At 34.8% G+C, this 25,168-nt stretch overlaps 2 protein-coding genes across 2 annotated transcripts; one reads left to right on the top strand and one right to left on the bottom strand.

Moving 5' to 3' along the window:
• Positions 1 to 1,437: 1,437 nt before the first annotated feature.
• TOM3 (tobamovirus multiplication protein 3) lies at positions 1,438 to 6,963 on the top strand. Its single transcript, XM_047293632.2, has 11 exons — positions 1,438 to 1,849; positions 1,977 to 2,067; positions 2,196 to 2,248; positions 2,340 to 2,432; positions 2,536 to 2,607; positions 3,899 to 3,971; positions 4,075 to 4,120; positions 5,504 to 5,567; positions 5,674 to 5,727; positions 5,807 to 5,884; positions 6,478 to 6,963. The coding sequence occupies exons 1-11, from the start codon at positions 1,685 to 1,687 to the stop codon at positions 6,568 to 6,570; spliced, it is 882 nt and encodes a 293-aa protein (XP_047149588.1). The 5' UTR covers positions 1,438 to 1,684; the 3' UTR covers positions 6,571 to 6,963.
• A 13,560-nt stretch (positions 6,964 to 20,523) lies between these two features.
• LOC124821706 (CCCH-type zinc finger family protein) lies at positions 20,524 to 24,525 on the bottom strand. The gene is made up of 3 exons (XM_047293631.2): positions 24,135 to 24,525; positions 22,870 to 22,980; positions 20,524 to 22,741 (listed from the first exon to the last, which is right to left on the bottom strand). Exons 1-3 carry the CDS (start codon positions 24,258 to 24,260, stop codon positions 20,855 to 20,857), a joined length of 2,124 nt encoding a protein of 707 aa, XP_047149587.2. The 5' UTR covers positions 24,261 to 24,525; the 3' UTR covers positions 20,524 to 20,854.
• Between the last annotated feature and the right edge of the window lie 643 nt (positions 24,526 to 25,168).

The raw sequence follows: 25,168 nt of genomic DNA, 5'->3' as shown, positions 1-25,168 counted from the left end.
AAATATTTGATGGGCTGGCACACTTTCAACCCGCTTTGACAATATTTAATGTACTTTCAAACATTACCACCAAGTTATTGTGAGGGATTAACACTAAGATCCTTCCAAATTTCATTCATTGTTTTCTCTTTTAATTTACGAAAAAGTTGTCTGATGAGCCAGAAAGGCGCCAACGCAAAACACAAGACACAAATTTTCTATTGCTTAAAATATATCATTGGGACCACGTGACACATGCAAATATGAGTTGCCATGGTTCATCGATAAATTAATAAATAAATATATGTTATTATCATGGAAGATTAATTTTATTTGATGTTAATTAAAATCAATTTTAGTTGAATTAAATGTTTGTTCACATTTATGTTAGATTATTTATGATTTTACTCCTATGGTACACATGCTAACTTGTTTACAAAACATGTTTAAAGTTAAACACTATTATTTAACAATAATTTCTATTAAATAAAAATAATAATAATAAACTATATAATATAATGATAATTGAATTTAGTTAATAATATATTTATTAAGCATTTAAATATTTACGATAAATAATTAATAACAAATGATTGTTATTTATTTATAATTAAGAATCAAACCAGTTATAGATTTAAAATATGCAATATTTTCAAGTATTTATATAATTAATCATATCTTATAACATTAATTTTTTATTTTAGGGTCAAAAAATGTATTAATACATTAAAAAGAAGCACTCATTCAATCTTTTTCGATTGTCTTTTGAACTCTAGAAAATCTTCTACAACAGTATCTTACTCAATTTTCTATCATCTTTTGGTAGAAACATAATTTCCACTTTAGAAGTACATTACTTCTTTTCGATAAGAATACACTATTTATTTAAGAAATATTTGGTTAATAGTCTAAAATTTTTAATTTGATAATTGATTGTATTTGTATTTGTATTTGTATTTGAAAATGTATCTTTCATTTTTTAAATGTCAATTTCGTATATATAAATTATTATTTAAGAAATATAATTTAAATAAGTTAATTACATAATATATATAAATAAATTATTAATGATTATATATTCCATTTTTATAAAAATAAATGTATTCCAACAGAATTGTTTCAAACACATTTTCTGACCACAAATAACTTTCATATCATTTTAAAAAAATTACAGTAAAATTTAGTATTCGTCCAAAACAAATGTGTTTCAATTTAACATCTATTTTTTGTGAAAATAATTACTTTCAAAATTAATTTTCTTTTGGGAAAAAGTGATAAAAGAAACAGATGCAGTGGTGAGGTTTGTTTATTAAATAATTGTGGATAAAGATTTTTATAGGAAATAAAATGAATATTATGAAAGTTCTATTTACAGGGATACGTTAGACAATAACGTGTAGCCAGCACGACGTTTGGATTTCCGTTAATCCTTTCTCTCTCTTGTGTTTGAATCCAAATTATTTCAGAATCGCCGGCCACAAAAATAAAACCCAAACAACAACAATAATAAATAATAAATTGTAAATGGTTCCAGAATAGGGGAAAAAAGACTGGAATATTAGGGAGAAACGATAAACGAAACAATAATAATAAGTTATATACATTAAATTGGATTCTGTTACTCTCTTTCTTTTCCCACAGAAGACGAAGATCGAACCAATCTCCTTCCGTTTTGTGTAGAACCAACCATTCATCCAGCGATTCCATGGTGGCGAGAGGCGTGCCGGCGATGACGTTGGCGGCCGTGGCCGCCCTTGACTTAACGGAATCCTCCAACTGGTGGCGGGACATCAACGAGTCTCCGCTCTGGCAGGATCGCATCTTCCACCTCCTCGCCATCCTCTACGGAATCGTCGCCGCTGTTGCTCTGGTATTCCTTCTACGACATCCTTTTCACGTTTCTCTGTCCCAGATTTCTCTTTCGAGTTCCGATAGGGTTTTCTCTAGGCATGTTTTATTATTTGGTGATTGTTGTTATTGTAATCTTTCAATTTTAGGTTCAATTAGTGCGAATACAATTGAGAGTGCCAGAATATGGTTGGACCACGCAGAAGGTCTTTCACTTTCTCAATTTCTTGGTGAATGGGGGTTTGTATCATTCTAGTCTAACCTTTTTCTTTCGTTTGTATTTTGTAAGTAAAAAAATTGAATATTTTCCTTTATACGATGCTTCACGATTTTCTGGCGCAAAGTTAACGCTCTTTCTGGTTTTGCAGTTCGGTGTTTTGTTTTCGTCTTCCGTCGGGATGTGCAGAAGTTACAGCCAGAGGTAGAAATAATTTGTTTCAGCTTTCTTTTTTTTAATTCCATCATAAATTAAGTTTTTTATTCTCATAGCTAATGCTCAGCCTCGTGTGTAGATTGTTCAACATATCTTACTCGACGTGCCTAGTCTTGCTTTCTTTACAACCTATGCTCTATTAGTACTGTTCTGGGCTGAGATTTATTACCAGGCAAGTTCAACTTGCGGTGATGTGCTGCTTTTCTTTTTATTAGCGTGGGATATTGCTATTTCGGTGGGCTGATTATTGGTCTATGATGTTACATGTTTTGCAGGCCCGCGCTGTATCTACTGATGGTCTCAGACCAAGTTTCTATACTATTAATGCTGTGGTTTATGTTATTCAGGTGAAAAAGTCTTGCCCATATTGCACTTGTTACTGTTCCCACTCATCCCAGTAGGATGTGCTTCTTTTTGAGACCATGGATTTTGCCTGCGGTCTGTTTCCATTTTTAATTGCATTTCTTGAATTTTGTAGAAACTACAATTAATAGTGTGTCAATCAATACGATACTGAAGCTATAAAGGTACAGCTAGAGCTGTATAAGATGTGTTGGCCCTCCTCTCCTTATGCTTTGTAGAAATAGTCCTTCATATAACATTTCTAGCTGTACCCATTTCTGATAGGAGCTCCAAAATCCTCCAGAGTTGTTTCTTTGTTAGATCTGTTTCAAGTTGAACCCATCCATCTACTACATGTTTTTCCTCAGAAGAGAACTGTTTGATGCCCAGGCTTGTGTGTTAATCTTAATATCAAATGTATCTATGATTAGTTAGAAATGGTGGGCTGTCTTGGAGGTTATAGAAAGTTCTAGCTTTCTTTAATTATTATGGATGAAGAAATCATTGCTTCTAATTACTGCTCAGCTTCCACCTAAAACTTCAAATGACTGTTACTAGAGGGTTTCCTAGCCTAGAAATGTGTTCTACATCATAATCTGTTGATTTTTTTATTTTTTAGGTTTGGGGTTCAAAATACAGAGAGGTTACTGCTCTGATACCAAGTTATATAGTCATTGGTTCAGTGTTGGGGAAGAAGCAAAAGAGAAAGACAAGTCTAAAAACTATAAACTGAAAATATTATTGACAGATATAACGTGTTCTAATACAACTAGTACAAGCTCAAGTCTACTAACAATATGCATAACGACTTTGTAACGGCAACAATCCATTCTAAGATAATATAAAATATTTTCTATTGATTAAGAAAATATTTTAAGTTTGTGTTTTTCACTTCATTTCTGTCTTCAATTTGATGTTTCGTTACTGAGTCAGCATACCTTTATTATTTTTTCAACTTTTCTGTGGCCAATGTTTTGGTGTTCTATGATATCTATTTGGAGTTTAATGTTGACTGGTTTTGAATTTGTAGATTTTTCTCTTTTTTTATTTTTTATTTTGGTAAATGCTAGAGTATGTCTCAGTCAGTTAGAACTTAGAGCTGTCCACATGCATTCTGTTACGTTTCTGTTCAGACTAAGTGGCAGTTGTTAGATTTAATTAACTGTAGTGATCTATGAATGGGAATCTTCTGTACATCACAGATTATCAGTTCAGATATCAATTATTATTATTCAGATTTCTCTCAATCTCTCTGTCATGGCATTCTAACAGTAAATTCTTTTTCATGCATTACAGATTGCTTTATGGTTGATATTATGGTGGAAACCTATCAGCGTGCTTGTCATCCTGTCTAAGATGTTCTTTGCAGGTTTAACTATATTTATGATTTATGAGGGGTTAACTATCAGATTTTACGGATCATGATTTTACGGATCATGATTTTAATCATGTTTTCCTATGCATATATGTAGGTGTCTCTTTGTTTGCAGCCCTTGGCTTTCTTCTCTATGGTGGGAGGTGATTGTCTATTTCAATTTTCAATTACATCTGTTGTTATTTGTTTATATTATGCAATGAAATTAATGTGTATGGATTTAAGAATTACTCTAAGTTTGGAATTCTGCCATGTCTGAACTTATAAGAGAAACACTTAAAAAAATCAACTCATTATTACTAGATATAGCCAATGGAATTCTTCAAATATTTACCACCTTTTTGAACGGATGAAATTTAAATAGTGCAAAATCATGGCTGCCCTACACATGTTTTGTTGTTAGGATTTTGTCTGTATGTTGGCCCCTTCCGCGAAATTTGTATGGTCATAACTCTCAATAGCAGCTAAAATGTAAGTTAATAACCTTTTAGGGGAAAATGAAGTTGTAGACAGTCGTAATGGTTTAATGGGCTCCTGTATATTCTCTTGCTTCTCTCTTATGTCCTCTCTCCTGACCATCTCAAACTACAATGTTTCTATTTTTATTTGTATATTTGATCCTTTTAACCATCTTTCTTTCAATATACTCTCTTCTACTTTCTATCTGTTTATTGAATTTCAGTAGTTGTATTTTTGAAGTGTCACTGTTAAAAAGTCTTATATTACTATTTATATTGTTCATTGTAAATCTAAAGTTTAATTATTATGAATTTTCATTATAATTAGTTTATATATTAAATAAATATTTATTATGAATTTAAATTACAGTGTAGTTTATGTATTAAAAATATTGACTATGGTTTTTAATTACATAAAATTAAATATTTAGGTGGCATAATCAAGCTAAAATACTAGTTTTTATATAATGATTGTTAACCAAAGATCTATACAGAAAAAAGTTAACATTTTCCCATTGACAGTCATGATTCTTTTTGTGATATGATGTGATGCTAAGAAGATTTAATGTCATCAAATGGCACCAAAGAAGAGGCCTTGGAATGCAATTCAAGCAAGTGTAAAGAACCCTTGAAAACAAGTGCTTTCTGCTTCAAAGCACCAAAAAAACTGCACATATCACACTCTCACACTATCTAAGAACCTTTTTCCTTGACAGCTCTGAAGTACTTTCTCATGAAAAGCCCCAAAATGATCATTCCTGAAGAAAGTAACTAATTTAAAATGCTGAAATTAGTGGGTCGTAGTTTCGGAGCTTATGTTGTACATAACAGGGTTGGCTACAGATTATTTGAGAAATAACTTGAATCGATAATATCCAGTACTTAACCCCAAGCAAAAGATTTCTGAATGGGACAAAGGGTAGCTTTGAGAGCCTGGTGAACTCCTCTGAAAATGAAAGGGGAATTTACTAGCCACTTGTTATATTCTAATTTCACCAGTCTTGTATTAGTATGTTTCATCTCCTCTTCCATCTTTTGTATTTCTTTTCTGACCTTGTTCTATGACAGACTATTCTTGATGCTGCAACGCTTTCCTGTTGAATCCAAAGGCAGACGGAAGAAGCTGCAAGAGGTGTGTATTCTGTTTTACAAGGAATTTTTTCTATATTTATGTGGTCTGCTCCTCACTGCTCCCCTTCCTTTACCCAGAGTTAATCTACCTGATCTTTCTAATGCAGGTTGGCTATGTGACTACCATATGCTTTTCATGTTTCCTAATCAGATGCGTTATGGTTAGCCCCTTTTTCTTTAAAGAAAAAAGTGATTCCTATTATGGTTCGTAAATTGAGTTTGGTCATATTTTGTTTTCAGATGTGCTTCAATGCATTTGATAGAGCTGCTGACCTTGATGTCTTGGACCATCCCATTCTGAATTTTATATATTACCTGGTGAGTTTGTATGTTTGTGTGTATTTCTTCATTGTGGTACTATGTTTTTCTATATTCCCCACTTTTTCTCATAGTTGTGCTCTTCAAGTTGTATCGTTTCTATATTTAGGTCTATTTTTGGCTTATATGGTTCATCTTGGTTTGAGATTAATTCTGTAAGCTCTACACATTCCCTTCTTATTTTGTTGGAGACTGTTAAATTCCATGCATTGGTTTTATGAACCTATATAAATTCGTCATTTCTTTTTGGAACGTAATTTTAGTTTAGACTTGGTTCTCAGTAGAGGCAAGGGAACTGATAAATTGGATAATCAAGTAATCGCTCTTTCAAATCCTCCAATTTATGCTGTTGTTAGGGGTGTGTATCCCGAGAAACTTTTCAACTTCTGCTGGAATTCTTTCTCTTGGAAAATGGCTAATTAATTTTCTGAAGTCAATTTTAAAAGGAACTGAAATGATTTGTTATTGTGATTGCAATTTTCTCCGCTCTACATAGATATTTTATGATTGCTCTCAAGGGTGAGTAATCGAAAAGGGGGTTTGTTCTACTTGTCCTTGGTCATTTCCCTCATCCTTTTTACATTTTTGTGCAGTTGGTGGAAATATTGCCTTCTTCTTTGGTCCTTTTCATTTTGAGGAAGCTGCCACCAAAACGTGGTATCACACAATATCATCCCATTCGCTGAAAAGATAGCATATGGAGAAAACTCAGTCAGGATTTCCTTGGTGGTTCTGTGATTTCTTTGAAGTTTCTCGCACCCCAAGGATAATTTCTAGAGGCACAGAAGTCAGTCTTTCTTCTGTTGAGTGACAAAGCTAATATCATTGTTTTAATGTTCTCCTAAGGTTTGTAGGTTTTCAAACGTGACATTTTTATGGATTGTCAAACATGGTAGATTGTTATATAAGTGATATTTGCATTGTCTTTAGGAAAATGTGGTTGCCGTTTCAGTCAGATTCAGCAATTCAACTCAATGAGCAACCTTTTTTGGGAGAAAAGGACACTGATATATTGTATAATAGTTTTCAAGTCTTGTAACTGCTACAAGTTGGTGAAATGTATTGTTCCTTTTCAGTCATGCTCCTGCTAATTCATTCAATTCTTTTACATCCCTACTTCCATTTCTTCGGTGAATTTGGCGAGGGCTAATTAAATTTCTATTTTCGGTGATATTACTATCCTACTTTTAAATTTCAACGATGTATCTGATTATCCCTAAAATTTTAACCGCGACTGAGCTAAACGGAATTTTCCTTATATTGGACGTTCTCTAGCATTCATATTTGAATCTACATCAACGTAGCCGTTTACAAAATCCAAAAATTTTAACAGTAGCAATACATTAATGAATTTTCAAGTTGAATTGTACCTTGATAAACCATCATGAAATATCCACACTAAGATTATTAACATACCCAGAAAACCAAAGTATTCAGAATTTGGAAGCATGCACGCAATAATCTTAGACGATCAGAGTTCATACCTGGGACAAATTTGCTGGAATATTAATCAAAATATTGCATCTGGTTAGAGTTAATTGAAGCTCTTGGTTGATGAGGACTCAGTATTGTGGATTAGCCATTTTAGCCAATCGTGTCGTCTCCAAATAGCATTGGTATCAAATATATGCCGGTTGGTATTTGAATGTTTGGTTTGACCTGGTTCATAGTTAACGAAAAGAATGACAGGTTTGAATTATTGAAAGAGAAGCACGTTCGTAGTTAACGAAAAGAATGGTAGGTTTGAATTATGGAAACAGAAGCACGAGAATATCAGGAAAGGCGTTTGGTACGTTTAAAAATTAGTTTAAAATTTGTTCATAGAGTGTTTGCATATGTAGGTGTATCATCTGGAGTTCTAATCAGCCACCCAAAGCATCCTTCGTGCAGAGGGTTCATAGGCATGAGTTTTTATGCTTTTTTTTAACATGGGAAGAATATGGGTGAGAAATTAAACCTAAAACTATTTCAATTGGGTGGTGCCACCACATGAAGAAGTTAAAGATTGGCACTACAATTAGTCTAAAATAGAAGAAAAAAAAAGAAGTCATTTACTAAATCACAAATTTGGATGGTTTTTATATTGAAAAAGTGAGTTTAGTATAGTATATTTCTTTAATCAAGTACTTGTTTGTTCTAAGTCATACTAAAAAAATATAGTTACTAGAGAAAAAATTTAATTTTATAACTTCACTTACCATAAAAGTGATAACAAAATTATAAATATGATAAGATCTTATATGTAAGTTATAATTAGAACCAACATAACTAGAATCAACATAGAAAATAGGAGCGATGACAATTTTATAATAAAATAGAAGATGTGTTATATAGATTATACTTAAACTGACATAGAAAATAAGAATGATAACAATTTTGTAATAAAATAGAAGACATATTATGCCCTCTCATATCTAGAATTTACATAGAAAGTGAAAGCATAGATTATTTTAAATTTAAAATAAAGATATTATGATAGTTCTTCTCTAAGATTGTCATAGAATCTTTAATTTTCTTCTTTTTGTTTCTTCCCTTTCCTTGCACTTGGTACTCTTTTGAACCCTTGCACTTCACCAAGCTATCGCCCTTGTCTTCTCCCATTCACTACACTTGGCATTCATTTTTGTGGTTGTTCTTGCCTTTAATGCTCTCACAACTATCTTGTAGACGTTGTGTTTAAGGTTTGGACATTTCCTATCTCGAGGGTACTCCTTTTAGGCTTGGTCCCCTACTTGGTTTTAGTCTTCACCTCAGTAGTTTCACCATTATCCTTCGTTGTTGTTCTCGAACCTCTCCTTTGCTTTGTTTCATTTCTTCTTGTTCTTAGGTTAGGAATTTTAGTTTGAAGGTTATTTGATATGCATTTTTTTTTTGAAATTAGTTGTATAACTTCTATTGAGTTTCATGTTTTCTATTAGTGTATTTGAATATTTTTAGTGTTGTAAATGTCTACATGAATCAAGAATAGGTATATGTTTCTCACAGTTTCTAACTTAATAGATAATCAAGAAAATTCCAAAATTTTAGTCCAACTCGATGGCCTTAGAAGCAAGCCAGGAAATCATTTTACTCTAACTCAATGGAACTTGCTACTACACTTACTTTTATTTCTTTCAACCTCCACCTCTTCGTTTCACCTTGATTATAACTTTGCACATCTCTTGTCTCTAGATCTATTTGTTGCTTCCTTACATGAAATCGAGATTTAGGTTTCCAATTAAAAATTTTGGATTTTGGTGCAAATAAACAAATCCATTCATTAATTATTTGTGTTGTGGTTTGGTGGTAAGGCTAAGTTCACAAATTGGACTATGGTTGTATCTTTGCTCCAAATAAAAGTATAGGAGTTGGTTTATAAGCACAACAATGGATCAGAGTTGGATAAATTTTATATGCACAACAAATAAATATGAGAGTGGAATAGAATTTTTTTTTGAATTTGCAAAGATGAATGTTTTGGATAATAACGAAAGATTCTTTTGCTCGTGTATTAATTGTTTGAATGAGTGAAAACTACCAACCAAAGTTATTTGAGAGCATGTTCTTTGTGATGATTTCCTAATGAGATACACAAAGTGGACATGACATGGTGAATTAATAGACATGCCAAGTATGCATGAGTCTCAAGAAGAAGTAGAAGAAGTAGAAGTTGATTTAGAGATCGATCATCAGTTAGAGGAAATATGATGGAAACTCATCCAAGGAGTTACAACATGAATCATGGCTATGAGAATGGAAAAGGAAAAAAGGACTTCAAAGAACTCTTGTTTTGTGGAAGATAGTGTTCTATCTTGTCTTTCCCTTCTCTTAGCATTATAAAAATGTAAATAATTATTTTCTTTAGGTCTTGCATTTAGGCCAAGCTTACATTTCATTTGGACTTGTATTTTGGCCATTTTTGTTAGCTAGTCTCTAATTTAATCGATTATGTAAATCCCATAATCAATTAAAATAGAAACCATCCTAAAAAAAAGTTTGGTTTTTTTATTTAATTGATTATGGGATTTACATAATCGATTAAAACAGAAAGTTTTCTACAGAAATTAGAGTTTTGAATTTTTAACTTGATTTTTTAGTGACTGTGCGAACTCAGATATCTTTGGGCTTGCTTAGACCTCAAGTAACCATTATAACCTTACTTAGAGCATAAGGCACCTTGAAAGGTGCATGCATCCTCACTTTTGAAGGTTTTTAAAGATTTTAAATTCATTACACTTTCTTTCATTTGGGTTAACTCCTCGATTCTATAAAAAGGAGTATCCAAGCTTTGTAAATTCAACTTGAAAATAATATAGAAAAATTCTGCCAACTTTGCAACTCTCCATTTCTAAGTTCACTAGGATAGTTGTCTTCTTGACTTCTCCTAAACCTTTTCCTTGAGGGTTGGCCCAACCTCCTTCAAGATACACATCCAAACCACTTTCCAAACACATTCTTTGTAATATCTAGGAAAACTTATTTGAGCACTTTGGTAAAAGAAGTTTGTCATGTCTTTTATTACCATTAATATATTTTAATCTTATTAAATATTGTTGACACAAATATAAACACCTCAAATGGAGACATACATTGTCATACAGAACTAACACAAGCAAAATAAAGTAGTAAACCCACAAACTAAGTAATACAAACGAGGGAAGTTAAAACCTCTGTAATTGTCAAATTGAACAAGGTATTAACCCTTAAAAAAGTGAAAAAATGGAGATAATTTCTATAATAAAATAGTTGAAAATAAAGGAGGTTTAAAACCTCCACAAAATAATAGTCACTAATAAAAGAGGTTAAAACCCTCCACAAAAAACATCAACAATATAAATCTAATATCAGGAATCACACTAAACCTTTGCAAATAGTTTGTGGCAACTCTAACTATAGAGAGTTAAAAAAAACCCCGCAAATTAAAAAAAAAATATGGATAATATCAATTTTATTTAGTGAAAATTAAGAACTTGTGATATCTTTGTGATCTCTTCATTTAATATCTGGAATCAAAATTCTTTTTATTTCATTATTTTCTTATTGAGATTGCTTAATTATATAGTTGAACTTTTAATGCATTAAGACATATTTAAACACATTAAATAGAATCATGTGAGTTGTCTAACAAATTTAATTAATTAAATTACAACTTCAACATGATAAAATCACTAAATTTAAGTCACTTTAAGAAATTCAAATAGATTAATTATCATTTTAATTAATTAAAGGGTTAAATATGTTTTTAGTCCCTAAACTATTGGCCGTTTCTGGTTTTCGTCCCTCCTTCAAAATAAGGTACAATTTGATCCTCATTCTTTTCGAAACTTTGGTTTTAGTCCTCGAAAACTAACACCGTTAAAAATGTGCTGACGTGGCTAACGGGAGACTGACACAATTTTTTTTTTGTCAGAGTTTATCAGCTTTTCTCCAGTGTCACCTCTCTCTCTTCAACTTCTCTTTCTCTCTCATTCCTCCAAACCCATTCCAATTCTCACTCTCATGGATTGTTACCTCTCCGTCATTCCTTGTGCCCTCTTCTACTTTCTTCAACTCTGAGGGGGTGCGGCCCCGGTTACCGATACTTCAGCGCGGCGAAGAAGCTTCCCGGCGTCAAGGAGCTCTTCATACAATAAATATGAATGGACATTTGAAAAATCTGAGTTGTATTTTACCTGAAGCCTGAATTACAGTTCTAATATCTCAACCATTAACTACATACACAACATACTCAAGAAAATAAAACATTACAGTGCTACACAACATTCTTATGCTAAAATCTAATTCAAAGCGACAACCATTTTGAATCTCTTCATGTCCAAAATGTATTCTCATTTTATTATTTTGCTGTCAACATGGACATGCAGAATTTCATTTATAGAGCTCCATCACTGCCAAGAAAATCAACATTTTGCACAGGTAACGAAACTATGAACATTTTTTATCTATTAATGTCCAGCAATTCCACACCGTAAATAATCCTCCATAACAACACAAGATCTAAAGTTTAAATCATTCTCCTTGAATCACGAGAAGAGGTCATATGGTCCTACAAGCATGAAACAATGTGGTCATGTTAATCCACCAAAAGCTAAACAACAGATATCATCTCGACAAATTCTCCACGCAGCATACGTTTATCATTTAAACTTAAATATGTTAAATATTCAAAATTACTCGTCCCATGGCAAGCATGGGGCCCAACCAAGGACTTGTGAAATTATTGTAATCTAGTTTATTAATGAAATTGTATCATATTTTAACATGAACAGTACTCTACATCATTCATCTATGAAAAAGCAAACCAATAAATGGCACCATAATCTAACAAGGTAAATTATTCTTGTGGAGCTCCGGGGGCTTCTCGAAGAGCTCCTTGACGCCGGGAAGCTTCTTCGCCGTGCCGAAGTATCGGTAACCGGGGCTGCGCCCCCTCAGAGTTGAAGAAAGTAGAAGAGGGCACAAGGAATGACGGAAAGGTAACAACCCATGAGAGTGAGAATTGGAATGGGTTTGGAGGAATGAGAGAGAAAAAGAAGTTGAAGAGAGAGAGGTGACACTGGAGAAAAGCTGATAAACTCTGACAAAAAAAAATTGTGTCAGTCTCCCGTTAGCCACGTCAACACATTTTTAACAGTGTTAGTTTTCGAGGACTAAAACCAAAGTTTCGAAAAGAATGAGGACCAAATTGTACCTTATTTTGAAAGAGGGACGAAAACCAGAAACGGCCAATAGTTTAGGGACTAAAAACATATTTAACCCTTAATTAAAATAGTGATAGGTGCACACACTAACATGGTTAAAGTAAAATTAATATATTAAAACAAAGTGCAACTCAATTAAAATGTTTTTTAAAGCATTAAAACTAAAATCAACATTTCAAATAACTTTAAAACACTTCCAAATGAACACTTTGATTCAGTACAACATTTATTAGTTTTAAGGGTTAAATATGTTTTTAGTCCCTCAAATATCATGCTATTTTGGGTTTCGTCCCTCTTCCAAAGGTTTGTTCATTTTCATCCTCTTCCTTAGGAAACTCAAATTTTTAGTTCTCAAAAAATAACAACGTTAAATTTTCTCTGAGGTGGCTAACGGTGTTTCACGTCTAATGCCAACTTCTATGTTAAGTGTATGCCACGTTGCTAACTTTCATGTTAAGGGTGTGTCACGACATCACCAAAGTTGAGACAGTAAGATCTGCGTTTGTCGTTTGCCCGAACGACGCTCGACTTCGACGGTGCTATTCTCCTCACACTCTTATCAGATCATGATTGCACTTGCTCTTTATGCGTACACTAAGCAAGAAACATCTCGCCAATATGATCCCAAGCCAAAAGTAACATCATGGCAGATATAAATCTCAAAGGTTGTGTCAAGACACAAACATGATCAAGTTTTGTACGACCAACACTGTACCACTTTTAAAGCTTAACGTTGTCACGAAGAAGGTGTACAAATCATGTGACTTAAACTTTCCTTAAACATGAAGAGACTGCAGACACTTTAATCATATTACAACCTTCACTAACCACGCTACAAACTCGTAATGAAATGTTGACCTCCAAAAATGCTTATAGTTTATAGCTACAAAAAAAATCTCCTTCTCCTCCTAAACTCCCTCACTGAAAACCAACCCTTTTCCTTTCCCCTTTCCCTCCGACCTCAGTATCCTCAATTTCTTCCCAAAATCCTCCACGTTGTAAGTCTTCAAGAACCCTGCCGAAACTATCACCGTCGACTCCTCATCTCTTTCCCGAAAATGGCCTGCGGCAAGGTGTTCTTGCCGCCGATAATTGTTGTTGCTCTCGCCATGGATTTCAGAAACACATAAAATATCCCAACATTGTTCTTCTCGAGGTTCTTTCTCACTACCCAATTTTTCGTTTGATTGGAGATAAGGAAAGAACCCTAATTTTTTCAAGAAACCCCTATTCTAATTTCAAAAAGAAAAATTGAAACGTGGCACACACTTAACATGAAAGCTGACATCATACGTGGCACACTGTTAGCTACCTTAGAGAAAATTTAACGACGTTGCTTTTTTAGGACTAAAAATTCGAGTTTCCTAAGAAAGAGGATGAAAATGAACAAACATTTGGAAGAGGGACGAAACCCAAAATAGCATGATACTTGAGGGACTAAAAACATATTTAATCCTAATTTTAATAACATTTTTCTAGTTACATTTTAAAATTGTTATTATGTATAAATTTTATATGTTATAGTAAAATTTTTTAAAATATGTTACTATGAATAATATTAATAATAGTATCGTCACATTTTTACACAAATGTTATCGTAGATAAATTAGTGTATGGTATAACATCCTTTTAAAATCACAAGAAAACACTAGAGGAGGTGGATAGTGTTTTTTAAAAAAAATTGTAAAGCATAATGGATTGTAAGAGATATGTAATTCAAATAATATGTTTAGGTGTTGGTTTTTATGAAGTGCGTATATGAAAAATGATTCAAAGAATAAAACAATAAAACACAAATTTTATAGGTTTAATATCTTTTTTTGTCCCTAGATTTGTTGAATAATGTCAATTCAGTCCCTTGTTTTAAAAGTGATTGAAATTGGTTCTCATTTATTAAATTTTGTGTCAAAATCGTCCCTTCCGTTAAATAGAAATAAACAGAGTTAAGAGATTGATTATCTAGCAGAATGCAGTGGTAACGTGTAATTTTTATATTATTTTTATATTGTATGCGGTGACATGTTATGTTGTCAAGGGTTGAGCTGGATATTGTCATTTTTAAATTATCAAAAATTATATTGTTTGTTACTCACCCTTCCAAATACAACATCATTCGCCCCGCTTTCATCACACTGCTGCCACCACCCACTACCGTTTCGCCTCTGCCTCCGTTCGCCCCCGCTTACATGACAATCACTGAATTTGTCCCAAGAAGACGGGGCAGCCAAATCTTGTCTTTGATTCACTTCCCAATTCGGGAACCTTCTCTTTCAGCTTCCCCTTCCAAATCCAAACCTAGAAAAATTCGGAACCTTCTCTTTCAACTTTCCTTTCAACTTTCAACCTAGACAGGGGTTGATTCCACCTGTGCTCAATGGGCCACACGTGTCCCACGAACACCAGGAAAAGTGACAGCAGAGAACCCAGTTCGTAGATCCGGTCGCTCTTCTGGATCTCCATCTAGCTCTCTATCCTTCTATTGTAACTTAGTTTTCGTTACCACACTATATTTATCACCATCACACCCGTGTTCCGCAATGTCGTCTACAACAACTAGATATGAATTTAGATATATAACCCCTCATGCAGCTCTCAAGAATCAAGGTATTCTCGGGAATGGAGGTTCGATTAGAGGCACATTATCGGCAATGCAGAATGGGGTGGCGCGACAAAAGAAGAGTGGCGACTTCTGGAGCGGGAGGCGAAGGACGACGTCAAGGTGGGAGGAGCCACAACATCTCCTTGGGTGTGAAGGGAGAAGATAGAAGTTAAGGTTGGGTTTATGTGAGGCAGAGTGGGGATGGGAATGAGAATCAATGTCTTTCTCAATTGGAGAGTGGATGATGTCGTGGGGTCGAAGCGGGCTAGGAGAGAGAAGACGATGGAGAAGAATCCATGCTAAGGTGCGCACTATTTTCTCTTCCTCCCTTCCTATGCTTATGTTTCCTCCCTTCAGTGGTTCTCCATGAAATGTGTGGCCTATTGATGATCGTGGATAGTTCAAGAAGAGAGGTGAAGAGAATTTTGTGTGTGGAATTGGGAAGTCTACAGCTTTGATTAGTGATTGTGGAGGTGCTTTGTGAGTTTAGGGTTTGGATGAATGGAGGTGATGAAGTATTTGTATGCTATTAGGGAGCGTGGATGGTTTATGAAGTGAGGAGAAGGGATTTTTGTGTGTGGAATTGTGCAGTGTGTGTGAAGTGATGAATGAGTGCTGGAATTTGTGGAGGTGGGGGAGACATCACTAGTGCACTCAAGGGATATGGCCTCGGTTATTTTCGTTTATAGACACCGGTTCTGTAACCGAGGCATATACAGACGAGGTAAAAAGTCTACCTCTTTTTGCCTCGGTTGCAAGCCGAGTCAAAAAGCAGTAGGATTTTGCCTCGATTTCTGCTGAACCGAGTTAATATCTCAGATTCTACTGCCTCGGTTGGGATCTGAACCGAGGTAGTATATTGGTTTTCGAGCTACATTTTTATCTCCATTATTCTTCTGATAATGCACCAAACCTTTCGGGAACACAACAATTTCACCTTTCTTAATGGACTTTAAGATGAGCTTGTTGGCCGTGGTGATAAACCCCACATCTAATTGACCATCCAACACAAAAAAAATCTAATTACACACCTTGCAGGCAAATCCATTCACCTTCACACATGAACACAATTAATTACACACCACTGGTTACTGCACTATTTTCCTAAACACAACTTTGGCATACTTATTTGAACTATAAGAGCAGAGACAAAAAACTAAAATGGCGGTGAATGCAACACAAAGGTCTTGAAGTGTGCGGCACAACAGAAGGTGGACTTCCTCACGGTCTACTGCCATCAAAAATTGCATAAGACCCAACTAAGCTCAATCCGCCCCCATCCCAAGAGTCTACTGCCATCCAGTCTGAACCTGTTCGTCGTCACTGGCTACTGGCTACCTCGAAGGTGGACTTCCTCACGGTCAAACCCAACACAAATGCAACGAAGCTCTAAGCTCTCAAAGAAACCCAAATGCAGATCAAACAAAAATCCCAAACCCAAATCTCACCTTCTCAGACCAAGACATTCTCCGCTGCAGAGACGCCAGCGAACGAATCAACACGAGTTCCCTAACGCCCCCGTCCCCGTCCCCGCACCGTTCGTCTCCCTTACAAAGCCGCAGAGACGTCATTCGCTTCCTCCTCCGCCACCTCAATCGTTGTTGCCTCTGTTGCTTCTCCTCCTCTGCATTTGCCTCTGCCGCTTCTCCTCCTCCTCCGCTGTCATCAAACCCTAATTCGCACCACAACCATCAACATCAGAAAAACCCCAATCGCAAGTTGCCGCACTCACCTTTTTCACCAGAAACCTCCATTGACGCACCATCTAGCACTGCCGCCAACCTCCATGTTCGTCTCCATGGCGCAACCCCGTTCAACCTCTATGGCCGCCGCGAATCAACAACCTCACTTCACTCTCAACGGCCACCGCTTACTCTTCCCTCCAGAGGCGACGCACTCGCAGGCGAGGTGAAAGCTGCGCTCGCAGTCGTCGCACGACGAGGTGGAAGTTGCGCTCGCAGGCAGCCGTCGCACGACGAGGTGGTGGTGGCTCCCGGCAGTAGGGTTTTGGCGAACAAAGAGGAAGGCGAAGGGATCTCGTTTTCGGCTTCGGGTTTGGTCACCTTGAGTCTTTGCGTGGAGGAGATTTTGGAGCAGTAGGTTATGTTTTTGGAGCAGAGGAAAAGAAGAGGAAAAGAGGAAGGGGTCATTTGTTTCTCGAGGAAGATGGAAAAATGAACTGCTCTAGGTTATGTTTTTGAGGCAGAGTGAGGTCAAATTTCAGAGATATATGCCTCAGGTTCTAGTCTCCACCGAAGCAATACTCTCCACCGAAGCAATACTACCTCGGGTCAGCCGAAGCAATACACATATATGCCTCAGTTCTACTCTCCACCGAGGCATATAATCCTCAGAAAAAAATAAAAAAAAAATATGAAATGGTTATACGTACCGGTTCTGAATGAACCGAAGCCATAGACTTTGTGCAGACTTCAAAGCGGATTTTAGGCATCGGTTGTAGTATTAATTGAGGTAATATGCCTTATATGCTTCGGTTCCCCTTAAACCGAGGCGTATAAGTTTGCTTAAACTACAAAAATGTCACCGTGTTTTGATAGGCTTCGATTTCACCTAAACCGAAGCATATAACGCAAGTTAAAAAACAGTTTTTTTACTAGTGCATATGTGATTAGCAGAAAAGAAAATGTCCTAAATCGATTTTTCTCCAATTTCAAGTACTTAATCTTTAATATCCAGTTTAACTTCTAATACGTCATTGTGCATATAATATAAAAATAACACGTTATCATTGCATTATCTCACATCATCATCTCATTATCCCATTAACTCCGTTTGGTTATATTTATCGGAAGGGACTAATTTGACTCAAAAATTTAAAAGTAAGAACCCATTTCAAACACTTTTCTAACGAGGGACTAAATTAAGATTTGCCAACCAAATTGGGGACAAAATTGGGTATTAAACCAATTTTATACTAATTCACTTAACCTAAGCTACGTCTAATTCTTCCTTAAAAACTCTAAAGGGGTTCCACTAATCTTCAAGAAGATTACACAAGTTTAATCTCTCCAGGTTTACAAAGAGTATTAGCAGCACTTCTGGTTCACCTAATCAACACGATTAGTCCTAATTTAACCAAATCTTGTTTTGTTTTCAAAAAATCTTTTAAAATGAAATAAATTGTTTAAATATAAATAACAAATTGTTTAATCTTTTATTTAAAATAGTTAACCACATTTGTATATTTCTCCTAATTATTAAAATTTCTAGGATCTCACATTCTTCCACCAAAACACTTTTCATCCTCAAAAACATACTTACAAAAATAAAGTATTCTTCTCATGTTTTTTTATGATAAGACCAAAGAGAAATACTTAAAATTATAGTTAAACAAACACGACACATTTATACTTTAACAGACAATACACAACTGTTATTATAAATATTAATGCACATCATATTTGCACATAAAACAAATAATAATAAAAATAAACATATATTATGTATATAGCAATAATCAAACACATTAACTTCAATCATAAGAAGAAGCTCTAACCAATGATACTATTTTAATAATAATTATCTTTTCTTATTTGAAATAACGACTCTCATGCTACCCTTTCTAAATATTTAATTTTTTTGATCTTATATTTCCAAACCTATAACAAGAAGCTCTAATCAATTTTGTTATTATTCACTTTTATAATGATTATCTTTTCTTATTTGTGGACTCCCGTAACTACCATACTTTTTAAATATTTAATTTTTCTAGAACTTACACTTATAACTTACATAACTACACAAAGTTACTTTTGGTTATCTTCTCTTTATTAAGATAAATCACACAAATATTATTTTTTTCACTATTTTCATGATTTTTAAATTATTGTCATTATTGGCAATAACAAGAAAAAAGTGTTATTTTGAAGACATGAGATAAACTATGTAAAAGAGAATATAAAATCTAAACGCTATCTGAAGTCACAACAGGATTTACATATACAATTCACTCCTCTTTTTTTCCCTATCTGATTATATAATGAAGTAGTGTAACACGAAAATGTACCTAGTATCTTTGTTGTTTCTACATGATAAAACTTCTATTTATAAGTGAATTGAATAAGACTGTTGAGCATTGTCTACAAATCCTCAGTTCATGTGTGTTATAGCTTTATTAGGGTTTGATATATTTTAGTTTGTATAAAAATACCTTTTGTTTTAAACATCATTTAGCATACATTTTCTTTCACCATTTAGCATACATTTTTAAAGATTATATGATTATTGAATGTTTATCACACTTATGTAATAAACATTAGTTCATAAAAGATTCATGTTACTTGTTATGATCAACACGAGTTGTTTTATCAACATTGTTATAGGCTGTAAAAACTAGATTGTCACGAGTAGTATACTATTGACGTCCAAGTTAAAGATTGAAAACAATGGTCGTAGTTGTAACAATGATAATCCTAGTAGTGAAACGACGGAGACAATATTGACATAATATTGATAGTAATGATATTAAATAATGAAATAAAAATGATGACAATATCTATAACAATACTAATGACAATGGCTAAACAACAATAAAGTAATATAATTACGGTGAAAATAATATTAGTAAAACTGACACGATAACAATATTATTGATAACAATATTATTGATGATAAGTAATTAAATATGATAATACCTTTATTATGTTACAATATTGATTTAAAAAAGATCAACAAGGAATTTACTTTTTTATAGAAATAATCTTCTTAATCGTGAGAATATTTTCGTAGTTGAAAATGAAATCAAAGAATAGATATAATCGTGAGAATATTTTTGCAGTTGAAAATGAAATCAATGAAATCAATGAAATCAATATACTCTGTACATGTTTGTAGAAACAATCCTAATATGCAGGATGTTTACCAAACGCTAAATTGTTCACTTTAATAAAAACAACAAAATTATATCCAGTTGTCTAGTTAATCGGATTTTTATTTTGCCCGACAAATTTAATAAATATTATCTTAAACTTTGGTTTTGTGAACTTAACATTAAAGCCACCAAGTGCCCATTGGATCCACCTTAATTCAAAGCTAATTCAAAGCTATTTCAAGATAGCCCAACCACAAGCAGGAGTCTAGAATCCGAGGTTTATAAAAAAAGTCTTATTGAAACATTAATATAACAATTTAAAACATTGTATCTCAAGATTCTGAATCATAATATAATATATATGAAACAAAGTTAAAACAAACTTTAAAAAATAATATAATTTACGAAAATCTACAAAAGAAGTAAATTAAGACATTGTGATATACGATGAGCAAAGAAATATAATTGAAGAGTATAAAGAACTAACCAATGATTTCTACGGTGCTAATTGAGCAGATGAATTAAAGTATATGATAAAACTAGCACGTGAATGCAAATGTTATTAACTTTCTAAGGTTAAAGGCCTGCACCACTCTGCACGACATTTATATGCGGAGAGCACAGCAAAATGCCCCACTGATCACATAAAAATATCCATTAAATTTGATGAAAATACAGTAAGAGTAAAAAGGACTAATTAATACAAGAAAACAAACTGATAGTGATAGCTGTTCTGAGTTCTACAACCAAATTTTAAGCAGAAATGCTGCCCAGTCAGAGAGAGAGAGAGAGAGAGAGAGACCTGTATGAGACTTGATCATGAGTAGGACACGCTCCCTTTTTTCTCAGAATTTCCACGCTTATGAATGAATGACACCAATCTTCTTAGCAAAATCATCCCCATCTTCTTCATCCATGTACTCTTCCTCCTGATTTTCACCCTCTTCACCTTGTTCATACTCGTAGTAACCCTCATCACCTTGTTCATACTCATAATCTCCTTCTCTCTGATCATCACCTTCGTAATACTGATCTTCACCGGCTTCATCGTATATTCCCTCCTCGTATTGACCATCAGTTGCACCAGTCTCTCCTCCAACTGCATCAGTGACCTCAACCTTGGATTCTTCATTATTTTGATTGTTGACATATTCCTTGATCTCAGACAGCACACCGTTTTGTGTGTTCGTGACCTGGGTAGGATCTGAGCCATTGGTAACTTCTTCATTTTTAATATTAGATGATTTGCCATTCCCCGAGTCTGCATCAGCTCTGCCTCCAGGTCCTCCTCTTTTCTTCTCCTTCAAAATTTCACTGAGAGGCTTTGGACCATCAAACTGAAGATCATCTTCAGACTGTGGGTGATCATCTCTTAAAGTTCCTCTCTTTCCCAGTGGTTGTGGTTCCCTATTTTCAGGGTTCCTCCCATTTTTAAGCTCTGCCAGACTTTTTGGCCCAGCAAAATCACTCCTATCACCACCTATTAGTTCTCTCCCCATTAATCGATCTTTTGAGTTTCTCCTCTCATCATCTTGCAACCTTCCTCGCATTCTATCATGGATCCTTCCTTGCTGAGTGGCCTGCAACCTTCCAGGCAACAACCTGCCTCTAATTCTCCCTCTGTCATCCCTCTCTAGCTGATCAGCACCACCATTTCCAGGAAGTTTTATTCTACCACGGAAGCGATTACCGAGGGAGCTCTCATTCAGAGGTAACTGGAGTGAGTCCTTCCTAGAGAAGGATCGATGACTTTGTTCCTCACCATGACCCTCAAGGGCATAATCATGACTGACAACAGATTTCAAACCATTGACCTTTCTGCGCTTGGATAAGTGATGTCGGAGATCTGAGACCTCAGCATTTTCAGGACTACCAGATCTGCGGCGAGTCCTTCTGTCTAAATGGGCCGAAGCCTTCCTGTGCTGCTCCCACAGATATGGTTCCTGCGTGTGATCATATGACTCATAACCTTGGGGCACACGAAATCTTTCCCGATCAATATCAGCTGCTAAACCATATTCACCAGAATGCCCTAAATCATATTCGTTCAAAGAGTCTAAGTTCCTTTCATCTGGACCTCTTGCTTTACCAAATTCATCTTCCCCATGATAGTAATCAGAATTCCTAAGTTCATCGGCTACAAGGACATCGAACCCAGGAGACGATTCTCTGAGAAACTCATCATTGTCCTTGCCACTGTGGAAAGTGTGATCATCTGGCACACGAGCTTGATGCAGACGGCTTGACCGGACTACAGTAGGGCCATTGGTTACTGGTGGAGAACTTGTCTTAAATCTAGAAGCCTCATTATCAAATCCTACTGGTAGCATTTCCTTCTCCAATTCAAACATATTTCTTTTAGGAGCAGATTCAATTTTTGGGGCAGGTTTAGGTTCAGGACCCCCACCTGACTTTGCAACACTTCCTTGGGAAGTTTTCCTTTCCTGAGTATATTTTTCATTGGTTCCAAAAGGCTTCTTAAAACCAGGATTCTCGGCTCCTTGGCTGGTAACTGGAACCTGAGCAGCTACTTTATTACCAGTGCTAGGAGCAGGAGGTCCATGCATGAAGGCACATCTGTCACCTTTTAAGCAAAGCCCCTTTTGGAAGAAAAAGCAAGGGACAGCTTGTTTAGTGGAATTATAAGATGCATGTGTTGCGGATGCTGTTGGAATCTGTGATGGGGGTGCAGATACAGATGGTCCACCAGCTGTTGCTGCCTGTGTTCCTAACAAGCCATCAAGAGGCTGAATACAAAAACAAAATGCAGTTAGCAAAGTCCATACAATGAGACAATAACAGAGAAAAATAGACAAGTAGGCCAAAAATTGACATGAAAGTATAAAATTTGGTTTTCATGAATAGAGACTCTCACCGGATGACGAAATGAACATTTGGGATTCAAACAGTTGCCACTCAACCAATAACGACAATCCCTAGGATTAACACGTGCATACTCACTATGGCGGTACTCACATTCATTTCCCTGTTCCAACAAAAGGAAAACAAATCAAAATGCGCCAGCAACAAAATCCAGAGTTAAAAATGTTTAGATGACAAGACAGCCTCACATTCTTGATAACCAATGCTTGCTCTTTCGGATATGCAAAAAGCATATATCGGAAAGTTGCAATGCTACATACAATAGTATACTCACGACAGAAAAAAACAAACAAACAGCATCACAACGGCCCAAAAAGAACAGGATGACAGTAAAATTACTCGATTTGTTTGCCAAGAAGAAATGGCACGACACATTTAGAAGAACTAAGCAAACAAGTACTCGCATTTAACAGAAAAACTATGGAAACAAATATCAATTTCAAGTAAAATGTTGCAGTCGGTTTGATGATAACAGTAAAATCTTCAAGGATTATGCAAAACAGTGCCAGCAACAGTAGTGGACATCCTAGATCTTGCTAACAGAACACTATTGAGACTAATCGATCAACATGACTCGTATACGCTCTTGTCACCACGTAGTAGCACTCTGTTAAACATTTGGTTGTAATGAAAGTTCATTCATTATGCAAATTTCTTGCTTTGCTTTCAGAAACAACCAGAACACATTGAATAACACTTTAAACCATCCAAAAAAAAAAGACTAAACTTGATTGATCCAACCTTATTTTTTTCAGCGGGATCCACACAATTGACCTAACTAAAGAAAATTAAAAAATTAAAAAAAAAATATTATATCTAATCGTAATAGGGTTCAAGAACTCCGTTCTCCCTCATTCCCCTCACCTTATCAAATAAAAGAGAAAGGAGCGAAAAAATACAAAAAAAAAATAAAGCCAAAAAAGATCAAATTAGTAAACAACGATCAATAATAACAGTTTCACAAAAACTATACATCAAAAAACGCAATCCGAAAAAGAGAAAGTAAAATAAAACCCTCTCAATCCACAGAATTTCCTATCGCCATCCCCAATTTTGAAAATTCGATAATTCATACACAGACTTCCACAACCCCTTTTCCACAAAATTCGATTTCCCCATTGAAAATAAATAACCACAAAAACTATTTGCAGAAACATACGAATCTGAAAACCCTAAAGCAGAGAATTCCGAAAGCGGCAAAAAGGAGATTTCCCCCCCTCTTTCCTGTAAAAACAAAAAGAAAGTGCCAGAAAGAACCTTTTTGCATGTCAAAGGAGATGCAAGGAAGTAGACACAATCGGTGTTCCTCTTCAAGGCCTCATCTTGCGAAGAGGGTGCGGGCTGTTGAGGCTGAACCTGAAGCTGTGGCTGTGGGGTAACCATAGCTATCGTTGAAGTTGAAGCTGAAGACCCCAACCCAACCGGATGAAAAAAAACACGAAGAGGAAGGAAAAGATCAAATCAGAGACAGAAAGAAGGAGAAGAAGATGGATCCAAATCTCAATCTGAGAAGAGAATAAGTAGAGAGAGAGCCGCCACAGAAATTGGGGTCAGAACTTAGAGAGAGAGAGTGGGTTGGAGTATGTGAATGTGATGGGCTTATATGGAGCATAGAGGAGAGGGTAAGGGTGAGCCTAGCCTGGTTTCGGCTTCTGTTTACATTTTTATTTATTATTTTTGTAGAAATTCGTATTAATATGTCTGTTCTGTGTTTGTGTGTTAATGATTCTTTTTCGATGTTTCATACCAAAAATGTAATGGGACACTTGCCTTCTTTCTGTTGGTTCATCATCTTTTCTATCTCTCTCTATATATATTTTTTCAAACTATAATGCCAATGGGATAATATATTTGAGTTTGGATAATAAATTTCAGTTTGAGTTTACATTTTCATGTCTTAACCATAAATAGTATTAATAGCACCAAAAAATTCCATTGAAAATTAAAAGAATTATTTTTCATATACACCAAAACTAACATAACATTATATTAGTCGAGCACTTGGATATACAATCACCCTTTTAGATTACAAAGGGGAAAGGATAAAATATTCCCATCAAAATTTTAATTAATTCTAATGGTGTTATTACTTTATCATCATTAATGAAGTAAGTTAGTGTTGAATTTGAATTCTCTAGATTTTATTTTTATATTAATTTGTTCAGTGTAGTTTGTGTTTTTGAAGTTTGGAACTTTGGAGTGGATATTTAAAATGTTTTTGTTCGGGAAAAAATTAAGAAAATTTTCGTTGTTACTGGACTAATGTTTATAAGAAAAGTTAATTATTACAT

This window comes from Vigna umbellata, chromosome 1, assembly GCF_029865625.1.
Source record: "Vigna umbellata cultivar VRB3 chromosome 1, Vumbellata_1.0, whole genome shotgun sequence".
In the NCBI taxonomy this organism is placed as follows: domain Eukaryota; kingdom Viridiplantae; phylum Streptophyta; class Magnoliopsida; order Fabales; family Fabaceae; genus Vigna; species Vigna umbellata.
The sequence above is the reverse complement of the archived record's forward strand: the minus strand, read 5'-3'. Positions and strand labels throughout refer to the sequence as shown.